Source organism: Rhea americana, unplaced genomic scaffold, assembly GCF_003343005.1.
Source record: "Rhea americana isolate MKP2758 unplaced genomic scaffold, rheAme1 scaffold_141, whole genome shotgun sequence".
In the NCBI taxonomy this organism is placed as follows: domain Eukaryota; kingdom Metazoa; phylum Chordata; class Aves; order Rheiformes; family Rheidae; genus Rhea; species Rhea americana.
Genome location: NW_028185495.1, coordinates 1,245,322 through 1,271,532, shown reverse-complemented (window position 1 = coordinate 1,271,532; position 26,211 = coordinate 1,245,322). Strand labels below are relative to the sequence as shown.

The 26,211-nt window shown below is 38.7% G+C and overlaps 1 protein-coding gene and 1 long non-coding RNA gene across 2 annotated transcripts in view; one reads left to right on the top strand and one right to left on the bottom strand.

Annotated features, from left to right (window-relative positions):
- The window catches only part of LOC146599329 (uncharacterized), a 38,117-nt gene extending 20,994 nt beyond the window's left edge, over positions 1 to 17,123 (top strand). The window contains exons 8-12 of the mRNA XM_085298778.1: positions 8,537 to 8,694; positions 10,032 to 10,074; positions 12,983 to 13,169; positions 16,032 to 16,167; positions 16,896 to 17,123. Of these exons, the coding sequence (XP_085154904.1) occupies positions 8,537 to 8,694; positions 10,032 to 10,074; positions 12,983 to 13,169; positions 16,032 to 16,167; positions 16,896 to 16,995 (624 nt within the window). The 3' untranslated portion in view covers positions 16,996 to 17,123. The remainder of the gene's footprint in view (positions 1 to 8,536; positions 8,695 to 10,031; positions 10,075 to 12,982; positions 13,170 to 16,031; positions 16,168 to 16,895) is intronic.
- On the bottom strand, positions 312 to 25,913 carry LOC146599328 (uncharacterized). The gene is made up of 3 exons (XR_014895050.1): positions 25,810 to 25,913; positions 15,625 to 15,739; positions 312 to 332 (listed from the first exon to the last, which is right to left on the bottom strand). It is a non-coding gene; the product is annotated as an uncharacterized LOC146599328 (long non-coding RNA).
- Between the last annotated feature and the right edge of the window lie 298 nt (positions 25,914 to 26,211).

Here is a 26,211-nt window from a genome sequence, read left to right as displayed (position 1 = left end):
AGCTACCTGAATCATCCCAACCTTGTGTTTTGACTGCAGACTCTTTTGCACTGAAAACATGCCTTTCCTTTTTGTTTAAGGATACACTGCATAAATATTTTGTAATAGCAGTTACTACTTATTTTCTTGCATTACCAAATACTAATGCCATTCAACAACTTTTTGAAACATTTCATACAAATTTCTTAGCTAGCTGCTCTCCCTCTCTTTCTAGTCTCCAAAGAGCACACTAAAATATTACACTACTTACTTAAATACCTGAAAGCTTGAGGACTCTGAAAACTTGAGGACTCTTCACTGCTTCAAGTGCTCAGACGGTATTTTGAAGAGGCCTTTAGTAAGATAAAATGAAAGATGCTTACATAAGGACGCACTTCTTTACTGCTGAGAGATCCAGTGTCCAAATGAAGTAAGAAGCAGATGAATTGGACCCTTTGGCATTATTTCTTTTGGGTATGATTTCTACCAGGGCACAAGAAGAATAAAATAAATAGATTCTGCTTATCCTACTTCCTTTTCTAAGAGAATTACAAATAATGTTCTTAGTTTCACACAAGATTTATGTATCATGTCAGCTATGAGATTAAGTTAGAAACATTATGTTCCAGGCCTCATCTCACTTAGGAAGACAAATTCTTCCACTTAGTGAATATAAAATGTTCTCTAAAATAGTGCATTGAAGGCAAGAGTAATTCAGGGAGACAAAAGTAATTCAGGATAACCTGCATATCACTGTCCAACAAGCTAACCAGATTTATCAATTTACAGTATACCAAGGGCTTGATTTTGATATCAAGGTCAATAACTTACATTGATGTAACTCCAGTGACTCCAAAAATCTCATGCTGGATTTACACCAATGTGAGAAGGCAACTAGAACCTTATTTATGCCTGAAATGGTGCAGATCATGTTCTGTGACTGCGAAAGTAAAGGGTGTTTCATCATCTGTTTTAATTCATACCATCAAAAACAGAACTACATTTCCTCATCATTGATATTTACAGGCAGAAATTATCCTTCCTGAACTTTCCTTTTCCCACCCATATTAAAAGCAAAATTGATGTTCCTAAAGCATTTTACATATTGATTCACCCATGTAATTGCTGCTGTTTCAGACTCATCTCTATTCCATCACATATTGGTGAAGTGATAGCTGTTGCAATAGATTCAGTCACTTTGTCTACAAGGTCATTTTGTTTTCCCCTCAGAGAGATGAAGTCACTGACCTTGATTGTACAAGCAGTTACCCATATGAGCAACTAAAATAAATTTTTCATCTCAGTGGACATAGCTATGGTTGCCAGCTCATAGCAGGAATATGAATACACTAGGTTAGATCCTTGCTTGGTGTAAATTTCTGAGATCAGTAGAGCTGTAATATAATAGTTTTGCCTACACTTGGCAGCAGTGGAGTTCCACCCTACACTCTGCAGTCCTAGTCCCACATCCTCCAGACCACTGGTCTTTGAGTGCATGATTTCCATCTCTGCCTATGTTTCTGGATTTCCTCCCAAGAAAAGAGATCTGGGCACGGTAAGGAGAAAAACAATGATGAACACTTACATCTTAAGACCCAGGTATTATCCTGGGGCAACAGTGAGATCAGTCAGAGGTTTCTTCTTCATGAGCTTTCACATTTCTTCAAGGAAAGCTGAAGATACACTAGCATATTCAAGTGTTGATGCTTTCTCTACAGATAGCACTGTCTGCTTCTCTAAGACTAACACTTACTGCTCAGCACAAAAAAGTGATTGCAATGTCACCACAACGTGTCTATGGTGAAGACTGCAGTAGCACAGAGAAACCTGAATCAACTTTACGTAAGAGAAGAAAGATAATAAAAGCAATCTAGCCACAGCTGTAGAGCACCACTTCAGCAGGTTAAGTAAGTTCACAGAGCTCTGTGCTCCATCACCAAGTGGCTTCTAGAACCTGTCAGAACTCAGAAAATTAAAAACATGCTTCAGCTTTCAGGATAAAAAAATGTTAGCCATATGAAATTCATTAAAAAGAAGGAATAGAAGTCCTGGGACCAATGTACAAATAAGCCAGCAAGGTGCATAAAGGCTGTGGAACACGCTTTCCTCTATCATGAGGACATTGCTGCTAAGGAGCTAATGGTGTTCTAGGTTCAACAGGAAAGCAGAAGGATAAAGAAAGCATTATAGCCAAAAATACACTGCTCAAAATTCTTCACTAAGACTATTCATAATGTAAGGAACTCAGCTAATTAAATTTGAATACAAACATAATCTTAAGGAAGAATTATATTAGTATTTACAAGACTATTAAAAATACCAGCCACGGCCAGGATTTCCTAATTTCACCTTTTCTTTATTGCTATATAAGATTAATTAAAAGAAAATATAGCATGCAACACTTTGGGTTAAGAAAAAAAAGTGCTGATAAAATTAAAAGAATTAACAAAAGATCATGTGTTTGTAACAAATATCCTAGCTCCTCTCTGTGTTGTGTCCTGTTAAATCTTTAGGAATTATTTCCTGTCCCTTTGCCATAAATAGGTTCTGGGAAAGAGGAAGTGAGACAGTGAACCGATTTCATAATTGAAAAGCAAAATAYGAAGTAAATGTCATTCAGATTATGGTCTAGGGGAAGCTATAAAGATGGCTGGCTCCAAAGAGGAAAGTATAGCATTAATGCATCTCCCCTGCAGACATTATCTTTCCCAGAAATTAGAGACTGATGTATTCTAGTCAAATCATCTCTGTCAGTTCCTTAAGTTAATTTTGTCATTTATTCCATTTCCCTTCCTACTTTCCTCAGCTAAGAATGATGTGGAGCAATGGTAATTAAGAATAAGTAACTAGAGAGGATGATTTTGCTGGCAGTACTTTTTTATGGAGTCAAAGTGGAAAAACCAAAAGAAGGAACTGTGATAGGAAGTAAGTTAAAAGTAGTTAGGTTGGAAGTCACTGTCCTGACAGCACTTCAGTACTTACAACAGAAAGCAACATGTTTTGGAGATTCAGATGTTAGAGATTCTTACAAGAAACTGAACTGAGTTAACAGAAACAARTTCTCCCACATATGCAAAACCTCAGAGGAATGGCCTTCCATAAATGTTTGTAATACTTTGAAGCATGCTATAAGAAAACTGCTACAGGTACCCTTGAGAAATCTCACTGAACACAGTAGAAGCAGTGAAGGGGAGGGATATGCATTTTCTCAGCCTTCCATGTGGTTATATATATTACCATATCAGTTTAAAAAAGAATTATGATTTGCATTTCTTAGGCTCCTAAGTTCAATGCCGCTAGGAAACCTTCAGGCACAGTATGAGTGACTAAGTAAAAGTCTCTTCATGTTGAGGGCAGGGAGAAGGATGGTGCACATTCCAGAACAGCCAAAAGCTATTAGACTCCAGTCTGATAAGCAACTATTCTATCACCTCAATGACCAGATGTTAGGTCATATTCCTATTTCCACTACAAAGCGGGTCCATTTCAACTGCTCATCATTATCTGGTCTTCTCTGTTTATAACAGTTTAACACAGCCAGCTAACTTGTATCTAAATATTGCTCAGATAAATAGACAGTACCATTTTCCACTCCAGGAGTCCCAAACCTTTTTATTATTATTATTATTATTATTATTATTATTATTATTATTATTATCTCATCAGAAGAATGCTTTCTTCCATAACTATTCTTTAGTTAGTATGACCTCTGTGAAGAAAACTGCTTGCCATTCTTTAGGTGTCTCAATTAGTGGATGTTCGTGTTTGTAAAATGTTCCCTTGTCACWCTCTTCCTTATTCAGGACACCTGGAAACTTAGAGTTGGCTGGTTGTTTTTATTCCAAGCAATAGTCAACAGCAACATTTACACATATAGTGTAACCAGCTAGAAATTGGTCTTCTATTTATCCTTTGTTCATGGCATGACACATCACTTTGCACCCAGGACTCACAGAAAAAAGTGAGGGCCCTCCTAGAACAAGGGAAAGCCCCCCCCTAAATAGAAAGAGGAAATTTTAATGCACATTTAAGTGTTCTCGTTTCTTTCTACAGTTGTCTCCTCCATATGCAGCAACAGGGCATTTTACAGAGTGTGTATTTGCAGAAACTCAGGCTCTACATTACATACTTCTTCCACACACACTTAGGAGGGTCCCAGTAGAATAGAACACAGAGAAAGAAAAGATGCTTTTAAATTATCTTAGTTTCTGTGGTATATACAGAGTCCAATCATTATAACAAGAAATAAATTCCCTGTCTACTATGTGTGGACCTTTCACAGCATTTCAATCTATGACAAACATTCAGTCTTTTGTTCTCCTATACAGGCCTGTGTATTCATTGCTAAGCCTAAGCACTTTATATAAAAGGCTTAGCTATAAATAGTTTTAGGTCCAAGCTATTGCTCATAAAGATACCACTTCTATTTGTTCTTCATTCTTGCTTGGAGCTTTATCATCACAGTCTGGGAGCTGCCACATTATTCAGAGCTTCTATACAATCTGATTTTTTCTGTACATTTTCCATAACTCTCATGGCTCCAGGATGTATTTTTCAATTTATATTTAAGGAGCTGTTGACTCCTAGGTTTCTAATATTTTTCCTGTATTCTTTTCATTAATAAATCATAAATATTGCTGGCTGATATGATGCATAAGTTAGTTTTGGCCTACCAACAAACTGCATACCCAGAGAAGATTCATAAACAGATACATCAATTGACCTGATTCAAGTTTTTCAACGTGTTATCTCAATCAATAGTTCTTCCTATGAAGTTTAGTCCTGCAAACCGTTAATTACCTTTTGTACAATTCATTGCAGCAGAAGACTCAACCTTAGCAAAAGAACTCAACCAGAATTTGAAGAATAATTATATGATAAGACCATCTGATTGTTCTTCAGCTAACAGTCAATATAGCTAGGTGTAGGATAATTAGATTCTTCAGGTCAGAGGTTTTGCATCCCCCCGCCCTGTTGCCTTGCTCTTTGGTACACTTCTACTCTCTCATTTAGATGTCAATGGTTTAAAACAAAACAAAAAAAGAAAAAGTTATAGTTGTATTTGAGAAAAATACCTTACAAACAGATCTGGAGTCCAGAGTTTTCTATTCACTGACACATTCAAGTTCTTTCTTCTGCCTTAGTCTCTCCTATACACCAACATGCCCAGCTCAGAGAAGAAATGCAAAAAAGCTTAGTTTTTAGTTCCCCAATAAATTAACAGAGAGCCTATCACAAAGCACGTTAGTGATGCTACTAAGCAAGCAGCACCAAAACTCAGAGAGAGGCTAAACAGAGAAAAAAAATAAAATCACAGATGATCAAAATGTTGCCTGAATACCAGAGAATGCCATCACAGCTGACATGGCCATGTGAGCAGTGACGAAGGAAGTTGGGCAAAAGGAAAGTAAGAAGAAGAAAAAAAAAGAGTTCATCTTCAAGCCTAGTTTCAGAAAGCAGGGCCATAACAAGAGAGACATTTTAGAAACACAGCCAAAAATTCTCTCATGTCGCTACTGACCTGAAACCAATCTGAACCAGTGACCTAGAGGTAACTGCCTCACACTTTCTCCTGCCAGTCCCCTAAGCTAGCCAATCCATCATTTTCTGCTTTCTAGCACCAATCAGTTTTTCCTTTGTGTTTTAGTTTCCTTTTAGTATTTTCTAGGACTTAATTTATTTTCTGTAAAGTTATTTTTGTTCCATTCCCCTACTACTTGCAGTCTCTTGCACAGCTTATTTTTAATCTCTTTTCTTTGTTTTTCCCTGTTGTTGATTTAGATTTCTTTTACTGCAGAAAGCATGAAATGTTCGTAGCTTTTCAGCCTCCCTTTCTGATAGACAAAACACTTAACTAGAACAGCAAATTTGATTCTGCTCAAACAAAATCCTTTGATCATTCAGGAAATGCTATGAATGTCATTTGTTTTCTGGAAGTATTTACTCCAAATTAAACAGGGCTGGTTTACGACCCCCCAGCTACATACCCTATCTTTTCATTCAATAAAGGAAGAAGATGCCTACTTCCCTTTTCTTACTGCTCCCTTGCTTCAGCCTGTCTTTTGGTCGTACATATACTTTGAGTTGAGCCTTTTTTTCTTTGCAAAAACATTTCCCCTAAAACTCAGGCCACTTGAAAAAAAAACCTAACAGCAAGGGAATGGTTATTTCAGCTGTTTCTATTACTCTTAGAATAGCACTTACCAAAGGAGAATATGCTTTCTGCCTGCTACCCAGAAAACTCCATCCATGTTAAATCCTGCTGACCGCTGAGGGTCCATGAGACAACAGATAGGAACTTCCAGAGGACTGCATTACTCTTAACTGTTTAATGCAGAGAACACAAACCTTGGACCCCTACTTTTGTTCACCTTCTATAGGCTAGAAAAATCTTTTTGACTTAAGTGCAAAACAGAACAGTAGTAGCTAAAATCAGAACTAGTTCATTTAAAATCTGTACCTTACATGTCATCAACTTAAACAGCAACACATAGCTGTATTAGGTAGCACAGTGACAGTATTGTCAATGGGCTGCACTCCAGACCCAGGCATACCAAGTAACTTTTATAATGAATTCTTCAGTTATWTGTCTTTGGCACTTTTTGGAACAAAGGGAGATTTGCCACAGATACGCTCCCAAGATATTACTCATGAAAGCCACCTCAGTGAAAATAAATGCCCCTTATCTCTGGCTTATCAGAATTATGAGAACACATTCGCCTTTCAGTCAATAGAGAACATTTGGTCTCACTTTGCAACATATGCCTCAGATCCATCTTATTCCTTCCCCAGATGCATTCATTTGAAATGGAATGAACATAAATCATTCTTGATGCCACAGAGCATTCATTCTGCCTTCATTCTAGACAGCACAGAGAGTATTCAGAGGAGGAGTTCATAAGGTTGTGCAATTAGAGTGGTCTCACAGCCATTTCAGCATCTGCAGTGACTACTGCCTTCAGGCTGGGACAGGCAACAGAACCCAGACCACAGACAACTGAATCCTGATGGGTAACACTCCATCACCTAGCACACGTGTTTCCTCTATGGTGGGGAAGAGACTTGGAGCCTCAGCATATATTTCAGTTATGCTGCCATTACAATATAGTTTTGTGTTCTGAAGTTATTGTAAGTAGGTCACACAGCAGTGATGACTTTTAGGATTGTCTTTAGCTACTCTATTGACTTTACTTCTGTATTTTAAAAAAGTGGAAAGCAGAAGGATCTAGGAAATGCATTCATGGATGTCTAGCTGGCACAAGTTTTCAGCATTCGGACCTATTTTGTTCCCATAGAAAATACTTGTACAGAAGTAAAGTAATAATTACATGTGTCAATGACTATACAAGAAAATATTCAGGTATCTAATACTCCCAGATGGATATTTTGCTTATGAAAGGTTATGAAAGGTTATGAAAGGTTATGAAAGGTTATGAAAGGTTATGAAAGGTTATGGGGGTTTTTTAAGCTAAGAAAAAAAAATAGAGGCATTTGTAACTTCGCTCCTATTGATAGTGCCTAATACCTCCCAGTAATTTATTTATTGTATTCTGTGAGACTCTATTTTTTGTGCATTTTGCAAATGGCACTAATGCTCTTCACGCGCCCCCACGTTAACTCTCATTTTCCATTTTACTGCTGGCAAAATTGATGCAATTGTTAGAGCTCCAATCCTAGCTCTTAGAGTAAAGGGGCTTAGAGTATTGTTTAAAATAAAGACAGAGTTCACTATCCAGATGTGTGCGCCTTTGTTTTGAGTTAAGACATGTACTTGGGGGGGGTTGGGTTTAGGGGGTGGGGTGGAGCAGAGAGCAGGGAGAATAGATGTTTCACCTATCTACTTATATTAAGGAGCTTAATGTCTTCTTATAACTAACCAAAGAGAAAGGCAGTGACAATACCCTCCAGTCTCAAAGAGCTTTAACTCAATCCACAACAATACCATACAAAAGACTTTGAAATGATTTCCATTGAATGTTGTCTGAAATGAATGGGGAAAGATACTGAATATACTGATATTTAGGGCAACTTTACAAAGGAGCTGAAATGCAGTCTTTTAAATTATGCCTGCTATTCTCTGAATGTAGGCCTTTGTTCCCTCTGTCTGCACATATAAGGTGAAATTTTCAGCATAAATCCAGACTGCAACCAGCTTTGCCTTGTGAAGGGACTCATGCTCTTAAAGTTCTTCAGTGCACTTTGAAATCCCCACCTGTACTTAACTACACCCTCAAAAGTTGGAATATTTACAAATAGCTAATGAGATTTCTGCACACAAATACAACTTCTGATGAGGTAAAAAAATGATTAAGAGCAAAAATGCAGGTGTAAATTAGAGGGTGTTTGACTACTTTATCTTTTGTGACTCCACCATAAGTATTTTCTGGGAGTACTGATCATTAAAGCAAATGATGATTAGGAGGATGGTTTCAAGGCATAAAAGCTTATCACCAAATTTCGCTGTTTTGAATACTTCCCTTAGTTTATCCCAGTCTCACGGGGATCAGTCTCATAWCAATTCTGAACTTTGGCACAGCTTTCTTCTCTCTAATTACAGGATGAAGGGAAATGCAGGCCCCTAGAAGTAACAAAGCTGGAAGGAGCAGAAATTGGAATTGATACCAGTCTGGGAAAACCATTTGTTTTTAAGTGCATACCTCAAAGTGGAAACAGGATTTTCTACTTCTGTGCAACTTCTAACCAAGAAATGAAGAGGTAAGTGATCTTTCATTTTACAAGGTCAATTTTATTATTTCAATTTGGGGRGAGAGAGAGAGAGTTTAAATTTTTGGACTGTGTTCACAAGCTCTACCTTGATCAATAGGAAAAGACCTCTGTCAGCTACTTATGGGAAGAGTGGGGTTTTTGATTTTCATTTGCAAGTCTCAAGAACTATTTTTCAGATTCACAGTTTATCTTTTTTTTTTTTTTTAAATGAGAAAAGAAATAGCTTTCTCATCAAGTCTTCAACATGCGTACTCTGCTCAAGCTTTCCCTGAATATTTGATTTTGGTGATCTCCATTAAAAAAAAAAAAAAAAATCTTCTCCCACATTCTCATTCTTTCACCCCCATTTCCTTATTCAAATGAACTGTACATCTTCTGTGGATCTAAACTAGCTTATCTGTCATTTCACACCAGTAGTCTATCTTTTGCCCAGCAAAGACTGCACAGGTAATAAGGGCAATCCCATCTTCCACTTTCCTTTCAGTAATACTGTCGCTTTATTATTTTTGCATTTCAAAACAGACAGCCCACAAAAACATCAGCTCTGATAAGGGGCAATATGTTTGGGCTTGCMTCAGAGTTAGATTTTTAAAATATTCTTTCTCTATTTCCAAAAGATTGTAGCTGAGTTAAAACAAGAGAGACCAAAACCATGAAAAACACAGATAACAGCTTTCTAGGCTTTACTTTCAAAATATACTAAAATCTAGTCTTTTTTTCTTTGTTTTAGTCTATCAGAAATATAAAGATATGAAGCAGATAATTGCTAAGATGGATATTGTAAAAAAATGGAGGGATGAATCATTGTACTTAACATGGCACAGACAGCTGTAATATGTGAGCACTTCTCACTTCCTGCTCCTATACCAACCACAGCACACAGACAAAAACTTTGCCAACAGATAACTATTTTGTAATCTCCATTTTCAGGTTGTTCTTAAGTTTCCCACAAACTCCTTATCTACATCATAACAAGGACACCAGAAGAATGATCTTGTGAAGATATTTCAACATATCAGGCTAAAATTTATAGATTCACCTTTATAGATATATTTATAGGTTAAATCTATAAAATCACGTCTGCAGTATTGCCCTAATTTATTATAAAATCTTATACCAAAAGCTATGAGAGTTATTTTCTGTGAGTTAGAAATGTTTATTTAGAATTAATCCACTACTTATCTATTTYGAAGTCCTGAATCTGTTCTAAAAACTGCACATCCCTTTAAAAGTGGTCAACATCAGCAAGCAATTAAAAGAGGCAGAGAAATACACTTATTCTGTTCTACCAAGCTAAGTCATTTTCATTTTTGGTTATTTTATAGATGGTTGGAGGCTATGGATAAAGCGGTGCATCCTGTCCATCAGGTAATGCTTTATTTATACAAGAAGCAGAACATGTAGAATAGAAGACAGAGACAGACGTATCTTGTACATGGTCAGGTGCAGACAGCAATACAGAAGCTGTTCCGAGCTACTGGGATGTGAATCAGCTCCAATCTAAAAGCCATATACACACATTACTGTGCCTCACCAAATGTGTTTTCCTGCCATATGGTGGAATGAATCAAAATGTTCCCTGTCCAGATATCAGTAGCTTTAAGCTGATTCAAAAACATAAAACAAGCGTAGCTGTGCTGAGAGTGCGAAGTCGGGAAGGGTAGTGTGCACAGTGCAGAGAAGACTCACTAGCACGTGGTCTGCAGTAGGTTCCATCCCAGGTAATACCTTTGGCATTAAGGGTAAGAAAGCCTATATACCCTTAGGTATTCCCCGCACATCTGCCTTGATTGCAAGCTACTTGATTTTTTGAGGCCATACATTGTTACATCTGACCGAATATTAGAAAGCGGGCTTTTTGGAGTTGTTCTTTTCTGTATTTTTAGAGATGAACACCAGATAAGGTAGCTGATAACCTTTTGCTCATCTCTCCATATCTTTATATAGCTATGCTGTCTGACGGCCACTGGGGCTGACAGAAACACAATCGTAATTGATCCTGAGCTGCTACAGATGGAGCTTGCTCARCCCAACATGATTTAGTACAAATAGTCGGCTGCTTTCCCCTGAACAGGGCACTGCAAAGCTAATTTTGGTATTCCCATGGTTAGAAGCAATCCCCATATGCATAGGGGTTACAGCTGCTTTAGCCTTCCCTTTCCTGTAATGTGGCCCCAGAATTCTTATGCTTTCCTCCTAAACATATATCTATCYTTATAAAAACATGCTGTTCACCTGTAAAGTCTTTTTTTAATAGGGTTTAGCTACTGAACTAGCTTGTTTCTTAGCAGAAAGAATGTGAGGCTCAAATGCAGAAAAAGCACTAATGTCTACATTTTTTGCAGAGAAACGCCATCACTAAAGGAAAAAAAGAAACTGACTTTAAAAAAAATCAGTAAAAAAATAAGAAAATTTAAGTTACAAATGATATTCTGCGTTAATGCAGTAGGGAAAAAAATCATTTTACTTTCCCTCCTCTCTCAAGACACATGAATAAGTCCTCCAAGCAGTATGCTTTAGTAACAGTATTCCTAACATTGAAAGGAAATGTTTGTTGTTTCTTTAATACCTTTTCCACTGTCATAAAATCAGTCATGCATACATTTCTTCCAGCTTTCGTTTTTATATGAAATTATCAGTGCAAAACTTTATTTGTGTCCAAGTATATCTGACCTGGTAATACTTCTTAAAAGAATATAAAGAAATCCAGATACCTGAAACAGCAAAAACAAATAATTTAAAATATTCACTGTGTACTCAAGCCAAAAGAATTTTAAAAAATAACCTGAGACAAAAAATAGAAAAAAATTGTGCATATGCACAAACACAAACAAAATCTTTAGTGTAACTTTCAAAAATCACCTGTAAAGTAAAAAGGTCTGACTTTGCACATACAAACTCTCATGCATTCACATCATGCATTTACAAAATAAGTTGGCTCCTTTCTCTGCTACTGAATCTTATTTTTGACTCCTTTATCTTTTTTTATTTTCATCTTTGAAGAAACAATATCCTTTTCTAAGGGAAATTTTGTTTTAATATGTTGCATTCATTGCCTAACTTTAGTCCTTAATGAACATTATATCCAACTAGTTCCTTCCTCTTGTTTTTAACTAGACTTTAGCTGAAGAAAGTCCCCCCCCCCATTTGCTATACAATCTGTTACTGAATTTTTAGAATAGCTAGTTTATTATAGTGGGGTTTGCATCAGAATGGTTTAACAGACTAATACACTGACACTATGTCCTCTTATTGAATCTACAAGGGTATCTATTCTATGAATACACCTAGTCCTACTGAAGTCATCTATTGCACTTTGCTGCAGTAAGTCCCAGCAGGTTTCCAGTTCACAGCAAAGAATACAGCTAGCTATATTTTTTCAGGTCTTTTCTCCATCACTAACTTGTCAAGAAATAGCATAAATAAATGCAAACTAAAACCCCAATGGAAACAATCAGGATGCTATTGATATCGCACACATTCTCCCCATGGACTTCAAATGACAATGATGCTGGTTGATGCAGAATTCAAAACATATATATTACAGATAAATAAAACACAGTAGGTTTTGTTGGAGAGGTCGAATTCCCTTTTATATTTAAAGGAAAGGAAGAAGTGCTTTAACCTCACATTAGAGAATTTGGTCTTATTAAACAACTGGTAATTTCAATTCTACTACTATTTATTTTGGCTTCTCTTATATAAATTGTCTATACATTGAAGGGGATTGTGTTTTCTCCCCCCTCAAAATGGCAATGGAATAGTTTTAGTAACTAAAAAGACTGTACTTTCTTGAAAGGGATTGGAAGGCCATCCCTAAGCACTTCATGTGTGGTAATGCTCCCATCCAAGTGTATGTGCTGTATTCTGGCCTCAGACACTCCTGCATTTCCTCTGGCATCTCAGAGGACACAGAGTGAACCCTAGCTTGCCAAGGTTACACAAAGTAAATTGCCTGCTGAAGCCAGCAGTTACCACAACAGTACAAAAGCCTTTTTCCTATAGCTTTGAAATATTACTGTTTCTACTGCCAGAACTTGAACTGAAARTTAAAATAGATGCAGAAAAACATTATTTTAAGAAGGAAGAAGCTGGTCACTATTTGCTATCATCAAGTGTATGTTTTTAATTGTACCGTGAGAGTTGTTGACTTTCCAAATTGCTCTGACAATAAAAGCTAATTTCCTAACAGGGGACTAGAGTTTGCATCTTTCCATAACAGCAAGTCCTCCTTAATGTCTTACCAGAAACTATTAATTTTGTGCTTACTTTATAGAACCACGTATGGGTAGATGTTACACTGCAYAACACCACACTGCCACCCTTGGCTATCAAGAACCCAGAGTGCCTGGGGCTCCTACACCAGCTAGACAGAAACAAGGACGTCTGGGTTCAGCACTACTGCATCCTGAAGGATGGCTGCTTGTATTTCTATGCCACTCTTCGCTCCACACCTGCCCAAGGTACAGATAACTACTGGATTGTAAATAACTGTTAAAGCAGGAATATTTCATTGCTGGTTCAAAAGAGAACTTCTAGCATTAACAAAATCCTGAGCAGCAAATTCACTCTACCTGTTCTACAAAGGTGAGGGTAGGAAGAGCAAACTTAATCTGTTCTCATAAGATAGCCTCTTCATTCTCCTCATGGTCCTTTCTTCACCTCATGCAGTCTGAATTATTTCCTAAACACAGCTAACCAGAATCTGTGCACTTTACCTCGAGAACGAACGTCTGTTATTTCCACTGAGGGCACACACTGCTGACAGCTGTCTGCTACTGCACGGTAGATAACATCCTCAGAGGGAGGGATATTATTAACTAGGGCTGGCTTCTCTGTGATTAGGCGGTTTCCACCTGGCCTTGGCAAAGAAGCTCCACCCAGTGACAGACCCGCTCTGCCTTCTGCAGCCAGAGATCAGTGCTGCAAGGGCTGCTCGTGGTGCTTTGCAGCTAATCTGCAAAAGCTGTGGTGCCCTTTAGCAGCTCTCCTGGTAACAGAGGAGGGTATCTGGCCACTCTTTGAAAAGTCAGGCTATTCGGAGTCAATCGCAGATGACCCTGTAGCACAGAAGCTAAGTTTCAAGTGCTAACGAGAACCTGGAACCAGCACAACTCTGAGAGAACTGGCATTTAATAAAATAAATAAATAAAAATAAATAAATAAACGTGCCCCRGGGAGAAGGGATGGGTCAGGACCTGTAAATTCCCCTTTCCTGGCCTAAGGAAGCTGGCAGTCAGAAGAGTCAGAAAAGAAGCTCTGTTGAACTCACGGCTTACCAATCAGCTTTCTGATCAAAAGGGAGAACTTTTCTTAGCATTTGTGCATTTTCCATATGATCAGTCAAGAGGCTTTCCATTTTATAGTCTCTCACATTTACATAGCACTATTCATCTGCAAAAGGCCATACATGGTCAGTGATTTCCTACTCATGTGAAACCGAGGCTAAGATCTGCCCAAAGCTAAGTAGCGAATCAGTGGAAAGAAAAAAAAATAGCTATTATATATTTATGACACTCAAGCCCATGCTCACGCTGCTAAATATGCCTCTTTGGTGTTTAAATATCCTACAACATACAAATTCTTCCATACTGTAGTGTTTTCTCTCTTGCAATTGCAGCTCGTTGTTGTTCTTTCCAATTTCACTACAGATTCTCACTCCCCCATGTAATTTTCAATGATGTAGCATTAGTTTGTTGCCCTTGTTACTAACTGTGAGAGCCAAAAAAATACACAACTTGAAGGAGCCAAAAAAATACACAACTTCAAGTCCGTAACAGAAATTTTCAACTGCAGTTGATCAGGTCCATAGGTCTTTTTGGCTTGGCACCATATATGTGTAAAGGGAACACCATTACAGTGAATTGACATCTGCAAAAAATATGGCTAAAATAAAAATGCCATGAAGAGCAACGTCTGTGYAATACCTTTTCTTCCTACTCAGCTAGTGTGGCCTGCAGCGGTACTCCAGTAACTAATGGGAGCATGTCAAATAAAGCCGACTCTGAGATTTTTTTAATTTTGGAATTCATATCATTTTCGTTTTTAAAGGAAAATAAACAAAAGCTAGAAAAAATATTTTGCCACTTAATATTATATGACAAGCTAAGTTATTTTGGGGAAGAAATCATTAAAACTATATTGCTGATTATGTGCTGCTGAATGACTGGAAGTTGGGAAGACTGTGCTAAATATGGTCACTGTTTTGGAACTGCACGTACAAACTAAATTGCCATATACTGATAGAGTGTATATACAGCCCACTCCATGATGCCAGTATCATTCTCATTTAAGTCTCTAATTCATATTTCACTTTTTTTAATGAACTGGAAGATAGACTGAGATAACTAGTATTTCAGTGTACATAAAATGATGGGTCTAAAGTACCTGACAGATTAAACGAAACTTTCAAGGTTTACTTGAAACAGCCTCTTGGTTTATTTGACTAAAATCAGCCCCCTGAATCTTGATAGGTGGCACTGTTTTCAGGATTGGAGTTTTGTGCACAAGAAACTGACTGTAGAACATACAATGAGGCTATTCTGAAAATTCACATCCATATTCCTTCTCAGTCTTAACTTTTAATATGGCTTTACTTTAACATAAATTCGAGTATGGCTACACTTCAAATAATGATGCAACAATGTCACTTGCTTACTAAACTGATTTCCTATTTTTGTAGTCCCATTAACACCTGCTGATTTTAAGGGCATAAATGCATTTTGTGCTCTGTATTCTCATTATATCTGTCAAGTCAGTTCTGCCAAAACAGAATGAACCGGAGTGAGTTTTCATAATGCAACAGAACTGTTTCTTCAGTTCCATTAACTTGACAAACAGATACATCTGCACCGAAACAAATGGGAGCACAAGCATTAACTGAGGGTAAATTCAGTCTGTAACAATGAAAAGGCTCACCTCCTGTACACTGCTTTTTGTCCAGAGTGAAGACCTTTCATAATGAAGATAAGGGGCAGAATTGCAGGAATTCAGCTGACCTCACAGAACTCCAATTGAATCGTAAACCTGGCAGCTGAGGAAAGTGAAAAATTTGCTCTAATTGTAAACAGAACACATCCGATCAAGAAATTTTTTAGACACAATAAACATGGAATTGTACACTATATTCAAGTCAACTTTCGAGTTAAAGCTAAACTCATGTTCTTCAGTCTACTGCTTTGCATGTAAATTCTGTATAATAGAAACACCCAATGTATGGAATCTGCAAATAAAATTTGTAGGAATTGTCAGTATGCTTGTAATTGACAGTAATTTCACAAACGGTGCCTATATTATACCCAATGCATGCTATTTTTTCTGTCCAGGTGGCCTTTATTTACAGGGCTATATTGTAAGTGAACAGTCTTTGGGCTCCAGGAGATCTGTAATTGAACTCAAACCTCCATCTGAAGAGTTTAAAACCTTCTACTTATGTGCAGAGAATGTGAATGAAAACAAAAGGTAAACTGAACTTTTTGTTTCTATTTTATTTGCCTAAAATTTGGGAAAGCAGGAACAGTATAGTTTGGGAAGATCTGGCAACAACTTTTCATTCTGTTTTCATTTGTTCCCCCAGATTTCCCTTTAATTCTAGCTTTAGTCACACTGCAGTACAATATGTTGGCACATGTGAGTCATCAGTTCTGTTATTGTCGATGCTGGAATTACAGCAAGGCTCAATTGCAGAGGTTCAGAAAGGAAGCTCAACAGGGTGCCTTCCACAACGATGCGTGGGTGATTACACTAAACAGAAAAACCATGGCACCTTTCACTAGAGAAGCTCAAACTAATAAAAAGTATACCTTCCTCATTCCTAAGGATGGTTTACTTCCAATAATGATCATTAGTATTAAGAAAGAACATTGGTCTATGAAATCATTTTCTAAAGGTGAATTCTATCATCATAATCCAGCCAAATTCTAAATGCAGTCAGTGGGAATTCTACTTATGTAAAGCCTACTAATTATAGGATTTGTGTTTTAATTTAATGAACAAAAGACAAAGCTATTCAGTATTTTGGAAACTGGTGYTAAGACATGTTGCTATTATAGTCAGCTCCTTCACTTTTTGCCTCTCCCTGATCCACTTACTATCAGCATACATAGTAACTAGACTGTATAAACAGCATTTATAAAAGACCTGTTTCAAATGAAATAAAAGTGCAGTTGTTGGTCTTTCCTTTCTTCTAGGTGGATTACAGCTTTGAAAGCTTCAATTAACAAATGGTTACCCCTACACCAGGCAATTCAAGATTTCATGAACAGACCACTGGAGGAGACAAGGATGTGAGAAGAAAAGAAGTCATTTTCCCTCAATTTCTGTTTTTCATTTAAAATTTCGTGTTATGTCTTGTAATGACTCATCTCAAAAGATGCTCTAGCTGCAGGTAATCTTTAGCATTGCTATATATTCACATTTTTGTAAGCATTAGTAAATAAAAGCAAAGCAATGTTGCCTTCTTTGTAGCAATTTTTATTTTGTGTTTCTACTCAACTGTAAGATCCCTTGGCCAAAAGATAAAGTTACTTTGGCTTTACAACAGTAAACTGTCATCAACATTTACCTGATGCAGCCAAAGCAGAAAGCACTGGATTTTAGTATATATTTTGTTCCATCTGATGTTTTCTATCTGCATCATTTTTTTGTTTTGCAAACACAACTTTTGCAAAGCCTTCTGCTTTTTCCACCCAGCTGTTTCATATCTGGGTTTGCCTTGAAGTTTCTAGATGGTGCCAAGCTCAAGGTAGGGACAGGCCAAGCTGACTGAGAGAATAACAGCTACGTACCATTACAGCATGACTTGGGGAAGGGAATAAATTTGTATGATTTGGATGAAAACTTTTTTTGTTCATTTATATTCTATCTTAACATAAATTTTAATTTCAAAAAGGTTTTGATTTGGCCATCTTCCATCACAGCCTATCACATTTATGGAGAGAAATCARTCTGAGAATCCAAGACACTGTTTCCTCCAAAGTTGGCAGTAAGAGACAGCATCATAAATCTTCATCAAGGACATCACGGTTAGACTAGACATCAGTGGTACTTACAGCTGATCATATACATACTATTCTGCATTATTCTATAACATTAAAATAATTCTTCCAATGAATCTGCATATTCAGTTACCAAACTTCCCAAAATATGAATTCAAATAAAACAATAAAGATTAGTTCCAGTTACTTATTGAATCAATGTGCTAATTAAATATCTCACCTTAAGAGATTTACAATTTAATGCTGCAGTAAAGTACAGAAAGGAAAACAGAACTTGGTACAGAGAACAAAAATTGCCTGTTCATGAGCTTCTATTACAAGGTTGTGGTATTTGATATTTTGTGAAAATCCTTAGACTCTGAGATCACTCGAACACACGAGAACCTCAACTACTGCTAGCCTTTGTCGTCAGCCTGAAAATGTGGAACACAATGACAAAAAAAAAGCTAAAAGGCAAGCGAAGCTCCCCCACCCACCACAAACGGTTTTTTTTAAGCCTCTCTACATTTAAGCCAATCTGAGGGAGACCAATTCATTAGCTCTAAATGCTTGAAGCAATATTACTTCAAAGGAATCTATTAAACAGTCCAAGTGGTTTGCAGCAGTGGTTCAAATGGTTTAATTCGAAAATAAGAATAGTTAAGTAAACAGCGTAAGTGCTTTTCTCAAATCATGTACCAACCCCCCACATCTTAATACATTTCCCTCAAAGCACACATTTGTATAAAATAAAACATATAAATGTATTTGAAAGCAAGTAACCTTGGGCATCATGGTCATGTTCTACATTTATCGCTAGTATTTTGAAATTTTTGCATTCAGAAATGAAATTCACATTTCCACTACAGCTGTTAGAAAAAGTACCACAGCAGGTATAAATGGCTTCCTCTTATTAGTCTTTTGCATGGGAAAAATAACACATATGACCATGCCTTGCTTGGGTCAAGTATAAATGCTATTGACTTGAGACTAATAGCTGTTAACATCTCCTGAGAAATAGTTCTCCGGTTTAGGGTTACTGTTTACAGCTACTAGATTCCTAGTTTACAGCTAGGAAGCAGAAAAGAAGTAATAGGTAAAACAAATGCAAATGAAAATAAACAGAACAAATACAAGCTCCATTAAAAAAGCTACAAAAAAAAAGAGTACAGTGGGGCTTGCTGGCAGCCCATTATAATCTTATTTGGGCTCTGATCCGATCTCCCTCTGAGAGCTAGTTGTTTCTTCAACTGTTACTAGGTTACTGGAAACACTTTTCTTCTTTAACAAGTGCCACTGAAGCCATCCTCAGACAAAATGAGAACATCCCCACACAGCTTGCTTGTGCAAAGCTTTGAAGGCACACGTGGCACAGCGAACTGACAGCGATGAAAGACTCAGCAACCTCAAAAACAAGGTGCAAAAAGAAATGCGCTGACCAGTGCGGGTAAAGGTTACAGGACAAGGCCTTTTCACTTATTATCTCATCAAATTTTCACCATTGTAAAATGCTTCATAAATAAGAAAAATCTCCTGCTTTGACTCCAAAATTTCAATAATTTCCAAAATATTTTAATATTACATTAGCGATTTGTGCTTTAATTGCTTGTATGCATGTATTTGTGGTAGGTATGAAAATTTGAAAATGTGCTTCCTCTCAGTTGGTGCAAGTCAAAGCTGCCTCAAAAATGTCTCAGATGAAGTCAATACAAATACAGTGCTATAAAAATGTACAAGTAAAGAAAGACTCAAGCCCATATTTTATTTCTGTTTTAGGGCTGCTTATACTGAAATGGACAGTAGAACAGCAGAGTTTATTGAAATCTCTCAGTTTGATGGACTCAATGACTCTTTTTTGTGTTTTTTTAGACTTCCAAGATTAAATAAAATGCATAAATGCAGCAACTTGTACTATTAACTTACCTTTTCTCAAATGACCATAAACTTTTGAAAAAATGAAAAAGAATGTAAAAATAATTAAAACACTTCGCAGGCTAGATACAGGAATTTTTTAACCTCAGAGAAATGAGGATGAGCCAAAGAAAAGCTTTCGTATTGAGCTGAGGCTGGTTGCTTGCCCTGCATTAGAGCAGGGATCAGAGCAGCCTACAGGCTGTTCTCACTTTCCTTTTAAGCAGCTACAAGGACGCAAGCTGTCAGCCAGCCGTTTTCATAGCACCCTCCTTCTCCTCACRTTATTAGCAGGGCTAAAAGCACTTTGAAAAGTGTATGGAGGTATTTCTGATGGTTTGTTCCAATGATGTGAAAATTCTCAGCAGAGGAATTAACAAGATCTCGAGTGTAGTAAGCTATAATTACTGTGTCTGATTTTATGGCTATTCTTACTTGTATTCACACTGCTTCCCAGACAATATTTTCCTGCATTGTCCTGGGATTTCTTCCTGATCTACATGCATTGTCCAAAAGGGATTTTTTTGAACATTTCCAATGCACTTATGACTTTTTTCCCCTATGGTATTTCACTTTCTTCTGGATTTTTAATTACATGTGAGATCTAAAGCTAATTGGATAACTGTAGCTAAAAATAGCAATGCATGTAATTCAGTGTTCATACATGTACTTTGTCAACCTAGTTCTGTGATCTCCTTGCCATTAAGATATATTGCTTACCTTTTCATGTTTTATTGACTTGTTTTCCCCTCTGGGTTTTTTTTCCAAAATACCCAAGAAGTCAAGAATTATTTTCCAGATTCTTTTTGATGCACCAGTTTGTTTTTTTTCTTTACACTTTAATCATCTGCCTCAAAGCTGTAGTTACATTTGTACATTATCAGCATTTTGAAAAAAAATAAAAATTCCATTTCACTATTCCAAGTGTTTACCAGGTACTTTCTGTATTACTGCAGCTCTCCTGCTGAAGTGAATTTAACATTCATTTAACATCCAGTTACCACAGGATTTGCCATGCTAGGTCAGACCACCATTTATCAAATTGAGAATTCTGCATCCTGAGATGCACCAGACGGAGGCAAAATAAATAAATAAATCCGTGCACAGCAAATTGTCCRTTCCTGCACACAGAGGATAAAAATCCTCCCTGAAGCTTATAGCAATCAGCTTACACCGTCAAGTATGAGATATGGTTCTCCGAGCTCAGCATACATATGACTACAGGACGAACGTTAGTCACAGTCACAAAATCAGCCAGACCTTAAAAAAAAAAAAAAAAAAGTTAACTCTACAGCCTTTCTACAACAAGTCACATGGTATTTTTTATCATGAAGTATTAATAATTTCTTTTCTATAGTAAATGGCCATTTCCTTAATTATGCAATAATGTCTTCTCAAACTAGCAGGCAGAGTAACAGAAGGACACTCAGGTTGCTCACTTTACCCTTCACTGTCCTGAACAGCTATTCAAAACATCTGTCAAAACCTCTTTATATTAGGGGAAGTGTAGCCGCCATGGACCAAGTGCAGGGAAAGGCAATAAAGTCATTTGGATAAGGAGATTTATGTAGAAGAAAGAAAGAAAAAACATTCTGAGCCTCTTGGCCAGTGAAAGGGTAAGGCACTGGATAAGGTTGTTTGAGGGAAAGATCATAGTTGTTCAGTAAAAAGTAACTTTTCCCAAGGGAAACTTTGCACCTACTAAAGCTACCAGAATAAGAGATGGTAAGTCTGGTTAAATGTGGGAGTCATTTTCTAATTCTTTCAGCTGGTAACAGTCTTATTGTACAAGCTACTAGCTTAACCGTTACCCTCATGCTCTTCCTGGGCGTGAGGACAACGTACCACAGCACAAAGCACGGTGGGACACCAATGTCGCACTGAAGTACTACTGCGCGTCCTATGTCCTTACCATTACGCTTGAAAGCTGAAGGCCGAAACCTGAAACCTGCTGAATACACCAAACCCAGTGAAATACAYGGTCCCTTTCTCCTCTTTGTTGAAACTTCAACAAATGATTAAAAATTAGTAGGATTATGCTTATGGTGCTTAGCACTTTACAGAATCATACCTGTAAGAGCAGTTTCCATCCTACTGATTACAGCTGTAACTTTGAGACATAAATCAACACCACCATGCCTTTCAAGTTAGACTAGATCACATTTACTACAGGATTAAAAAAAATAAAAACAAAAAGATCTGGGTTTAAAATTGGTTAGAACTGATCTAGATAAAAACTAATTAGAGAACACAGAAGTTTTCTCAATATCATTTCATCTCTAGCTTATAAAAGATATATATTAAGAAAATCCCTTTAGAAATGTYGATTTAGTAATGATGTTTAGTAACTTTTCAGTATAGACGTATGAGAGTTAATCTATAATGTGTCTTATGAGGGATCCCTGTAACTAAAACATAAACAGAAGCGCACTGTTGCTTTAGAAAAGGTTTTAAATAATTAACTGAAATGCTTTGGCTGATACTCCGAACATCAACAGAAGACCCGTGAAGTTAAAAAGCACCCGTGTGAAGTCTCCGAAACATGAATGTCCGGGACGCTGCAGGCTGGCACTRCAACGGCATGATTTGCTATCGATGCAGCCTGGCTCCCGTTCGCCAGCCGCTAAACCCAGAGGAGAAAGCAAAGTCAGAAAATGCTTGTAATTAGTTGCAGTTACCATTTGTTTATTGCATAATTGGAGAAGTCACTGTTTCCTTTCAACAGTCCCGAATTAATGGAGAAAAAACTTCAAGAGGTCATTTCAGGTCAGTGACAGAATCCAGATAAAACACCCGCGGACCTCGGACCACCACGTTGCCAGYGCAACGCAGCTCCGCGCCTTAGTGAAAACTTGACATCCACGTTTTCAGTAGAAAAGACAAAATATACCTCCAAAAAGGCTTTCATCTTGATGTTTCCAAACTGCTCCTCAGCTTAGGAGGAGGAGGATTAGGGCAAACACGAGTAAAAAGCTGCAGAAACAACCGTGGCAGCTTGGCTGTTTTTCCCCTTAGGTGCTTGTTGCCATCCTCAGCCGTGGAGTAGATACATGTTAAACTGCCACATTTTATGAGCCAGCAGAATGGATTGTGTGATAACTCCTCGCTCTCGCTAGCGCAAAATCAGCTGGGTTAGTTCAAATGGCTGCTGACAGCTTTGCTTTTATCTTCATAGGGAAAAATGTTGGGAGTAGAGCGAGAAAAATATGATAATGGGGAAAACCCTACCTCTATCCTGAGAAATACAAGTCTTTCTTGCTCTTCTTGTGGTACTGAATAAAGAGAAACACTCTTTGAATGAACATTAAATAAAATATTATTTTTTCAAGTCCTCAGGTTATTCCAGCAATTGCAATAGAATGTTATTATTTTTACACATTTCAAATATGAACTCAGCAAGGCAGAGACGCAAAAAAAAAAGTAGACTGGAAATATTCCCGAAGAGTGGCAAAAAGCTGGCCCCCAGACATCAGACTGAAATCTTACCTGATGTCATTTTTTTTAAAATGGAGATACATATTTTGCAACGTAAGGGAGCAGGATGCTGTTTTAGCCACCAAGGAGACAGCACTCAGCCGTGACTACTGCCAAGCCGTTCTTCTCCAAAGGCGGGGGGAGTTCAGATTTTAAGTTTTATCTGAGTTCCCTTTCAGGTTTTAAGTTTTAGTCCCATTTTAGCTTTTGCTACAACTCTTTCRGAAACAACCGTGGAAGGGGAACCTGTGGGCTAAGCGAGTTCACTGCCGTCTCATGTCACCAAGAGATCGGCACAGCTGCGCAGTCACTGTGTTGCCAGCATCTCACCACGGGTCGTTTGTTTGCAGTCAAGACTTTGTATTTATTGCTAGATACATCTGCATTCAAGGTTTTCCTTTCACTGCCAGGAAAAGGGTAACTATACTGAAACCAGAACGCTTCCATTAGCAGAGTATGAAATTCTGCTGAGAAGAAATCGGGTCATGTACTTGAAGCATGATTTATTCAGATGGTTTGCTGCACTCCAAATGGAGACCTTTTTCTGCCCTGCTCAGCAGAAAACATGCGCAAGGTTCTGCAGAGGGAAAGCCGCAGAAGGTCACCGATGCATTTTCCACAAAGGGCTGAGTTATTTAGCAGGAGATACTTCTGGGCCACAAAACCATTTCTGCAAAACGCGTAACACCCTTCTGTAACTCATTTCTGAAGGACACGGGGGTATAGGTTTTCCCTTTCTTTCTCCCAGGTCAGGAAATCTTATTTACTGCGAAGGAAAACTCATTTTAGTGGGAAATATTTTTGCATTWTCCAGAGTTAATCCACCTTTCAACCACACTAATGATGAGATACGYGTTAGCCAAAGCTGCAAAACACTGCAGCACTCTAGGACAGAGATCTGACTGCTAATACCCAGCCTTTGCTGACATACCAACGCTCCTGCCCATTCCCTCTGCTGGCGTTATGCCCATTTGCAAGATGACATGCTAATTTTATCTGAGTGGAGGCAAGGAAGGATTTCAACAGCATGTAGAATTTGACATTTCTTATTCAAGATGATCTTCTCAAGGGCAACTAATGCCAGCCAAGACAGATACTTCATAACAGAAAGTCACGTGCTGATAGAGCTGGTAAAATACTTTTTTTTGGGGGGGGGGGATGGCTTTTACCTGAAAGTTTCATCATTTAGAAAAGTACCTCCTATTAATAAAGATAATCAGAAAAAAAAATCAAAGTGATTCCTTAACATTTGAGGACACTYAGATTTTTTGAAAATTGTACTTTGTGTTTTTCTCATTTGTATATTACATTAGAGTACTTTATACGTAGTCAGTTGTTGCAGTGTATAGCGTAACACCTATTTTTATAATCTACAGCTTAAGGCTTTTCCTAATTTTACGTTGCTGAGAGTAGCTGTTATTTCACAGCAGTTGAAATGTCTTATTTTCATTACAACAAACTGGAAGCACGCTGATTTGGACAAAATGGGGTTGAAAAGCTGGTTTAGAAGAACAGGTATTTCAACGCAGATCGGAGGTAACCCTCGTTAYGCTTTAAAAATAATAAAATATTTCAGCTGTGAATTAATTTCTACGTYTCTAGATGAGAATGATCAGAAACCAACACTTGGAAGGACATCCTGCAATAAAGCTTGGCCATACCTGCCCCCGGCCAACCTCTGTTTCTCGTGCCCAGCTGGAAGCGCAGCGACCGAGAAGTCAAACTTTTAAGCACTGTCCCGAGCCTTTACCTAATTATTCTTTCTTCTACGGCTGTTTTGAAATGGTGAAGCCCAAGCCGCCCAGGTCCCGTGGGTCCAGGTCCCGTGGGTCCGGGTCAGGCCTTTGGCCAGGTCCTTGATCCTCCCACGGCGCCACCACTGTAGAACGGACGTGTTCCCGTTTGCCAGCGACGCGCCCCGCGACTGACGACTTCCCTGTACGGAAACCTGCCAGTGCTCGTGCATTCGTCAAATCACGTGGACCGAAAGGTTGCAGGGAAAGCCTGCTGCTGGCCCAGGGAACCGGGCAGCAAAAAAAACGCTCTTAGAAGAGCTCAACATTAGAATACATAYATATCCCGAAATCGCTCCTCCAAATAAGCAATGGCCATAACTGCTCCAAAGACGTTTGTGAAACACGAGCGGAAATCGCTAACTGGAGATGAGGTGGTAACGGCCACGGAAAGAAAAGCCAGGCTCTGGCGGGCAATACGCCCACGGCACGGTGGGGCCAGTGCCGGAGGCGGCAGCACTGCCCCGCGCCGCGCTCGGCGCCCGCTGCAGGCCCGGTGCCGCGTGGCGGCCCGCGCTCCGCGCTTCCTTGTACGCTAGAGATACCCCGAGGTGCGATTCCCAAACAAAGCTGCAAAACAGCCTAGATTTTGCCAGTGAAAGGGATCTCGCTCCAGGGAAACAGCGAGGCAGTCTGCTGAGGGAAGGGATCAGAGCGCTAAGAGCTACCAGGAAAGAATAAACACCCAAGCTCAGGCTGGGAGAGCCCGAGAGGCAGCCCCGGCTGGAGCCGCAGGCATTACAATCCCGTGTCAGAGACGGCGTGGAAGCCGGGAAGAAAAACACCCAGTTTAAAAACTACAGTGCAAAGCTACAGGAAAAAAAGAAAATTACATAGTCACCACCAGCTAAACAAAGCGCAGCAGTAGGCACAGCGGCATCCGCGCGACACAGACGCCCAGCGAGGAGGAGGATTCTCACGGGGCGATTTTAGGAGGGATAGGAAAATACCTGGAGATACCCGTGCCAGCGGCACGCAGGCTCACGCGAGCCTGCTCACGCACGGGCTGCTGCTTCCCAGGCGGCCAGACCGCGCGCGCTGCTCCGCCAGCCGCCTGCCATCGCCGCGGTCACGCTATGAGATCGACGGGCAGTTTTAGCTGCGTTGCAAAGCCAAGTACCACGTAATCTCAATAGTATCGATAAGCAGTAATATCAGAGCAGAGAAATATGGCCAGATGCCTCTAAAAATCGCTCCGGGGGCCATCTGCGGGAAGCAATGTAGGCTGTAAATATGACAGGGAAGCGAAAGGAAAACGCTGTCGCTTTGAGCCGACAGTGGTGGACCTGTAGGAGTCCCACCCACAGCAGCAAGCTGATCCCGCCGGGTATCCTCAGCGCGAAAGGAAGAGT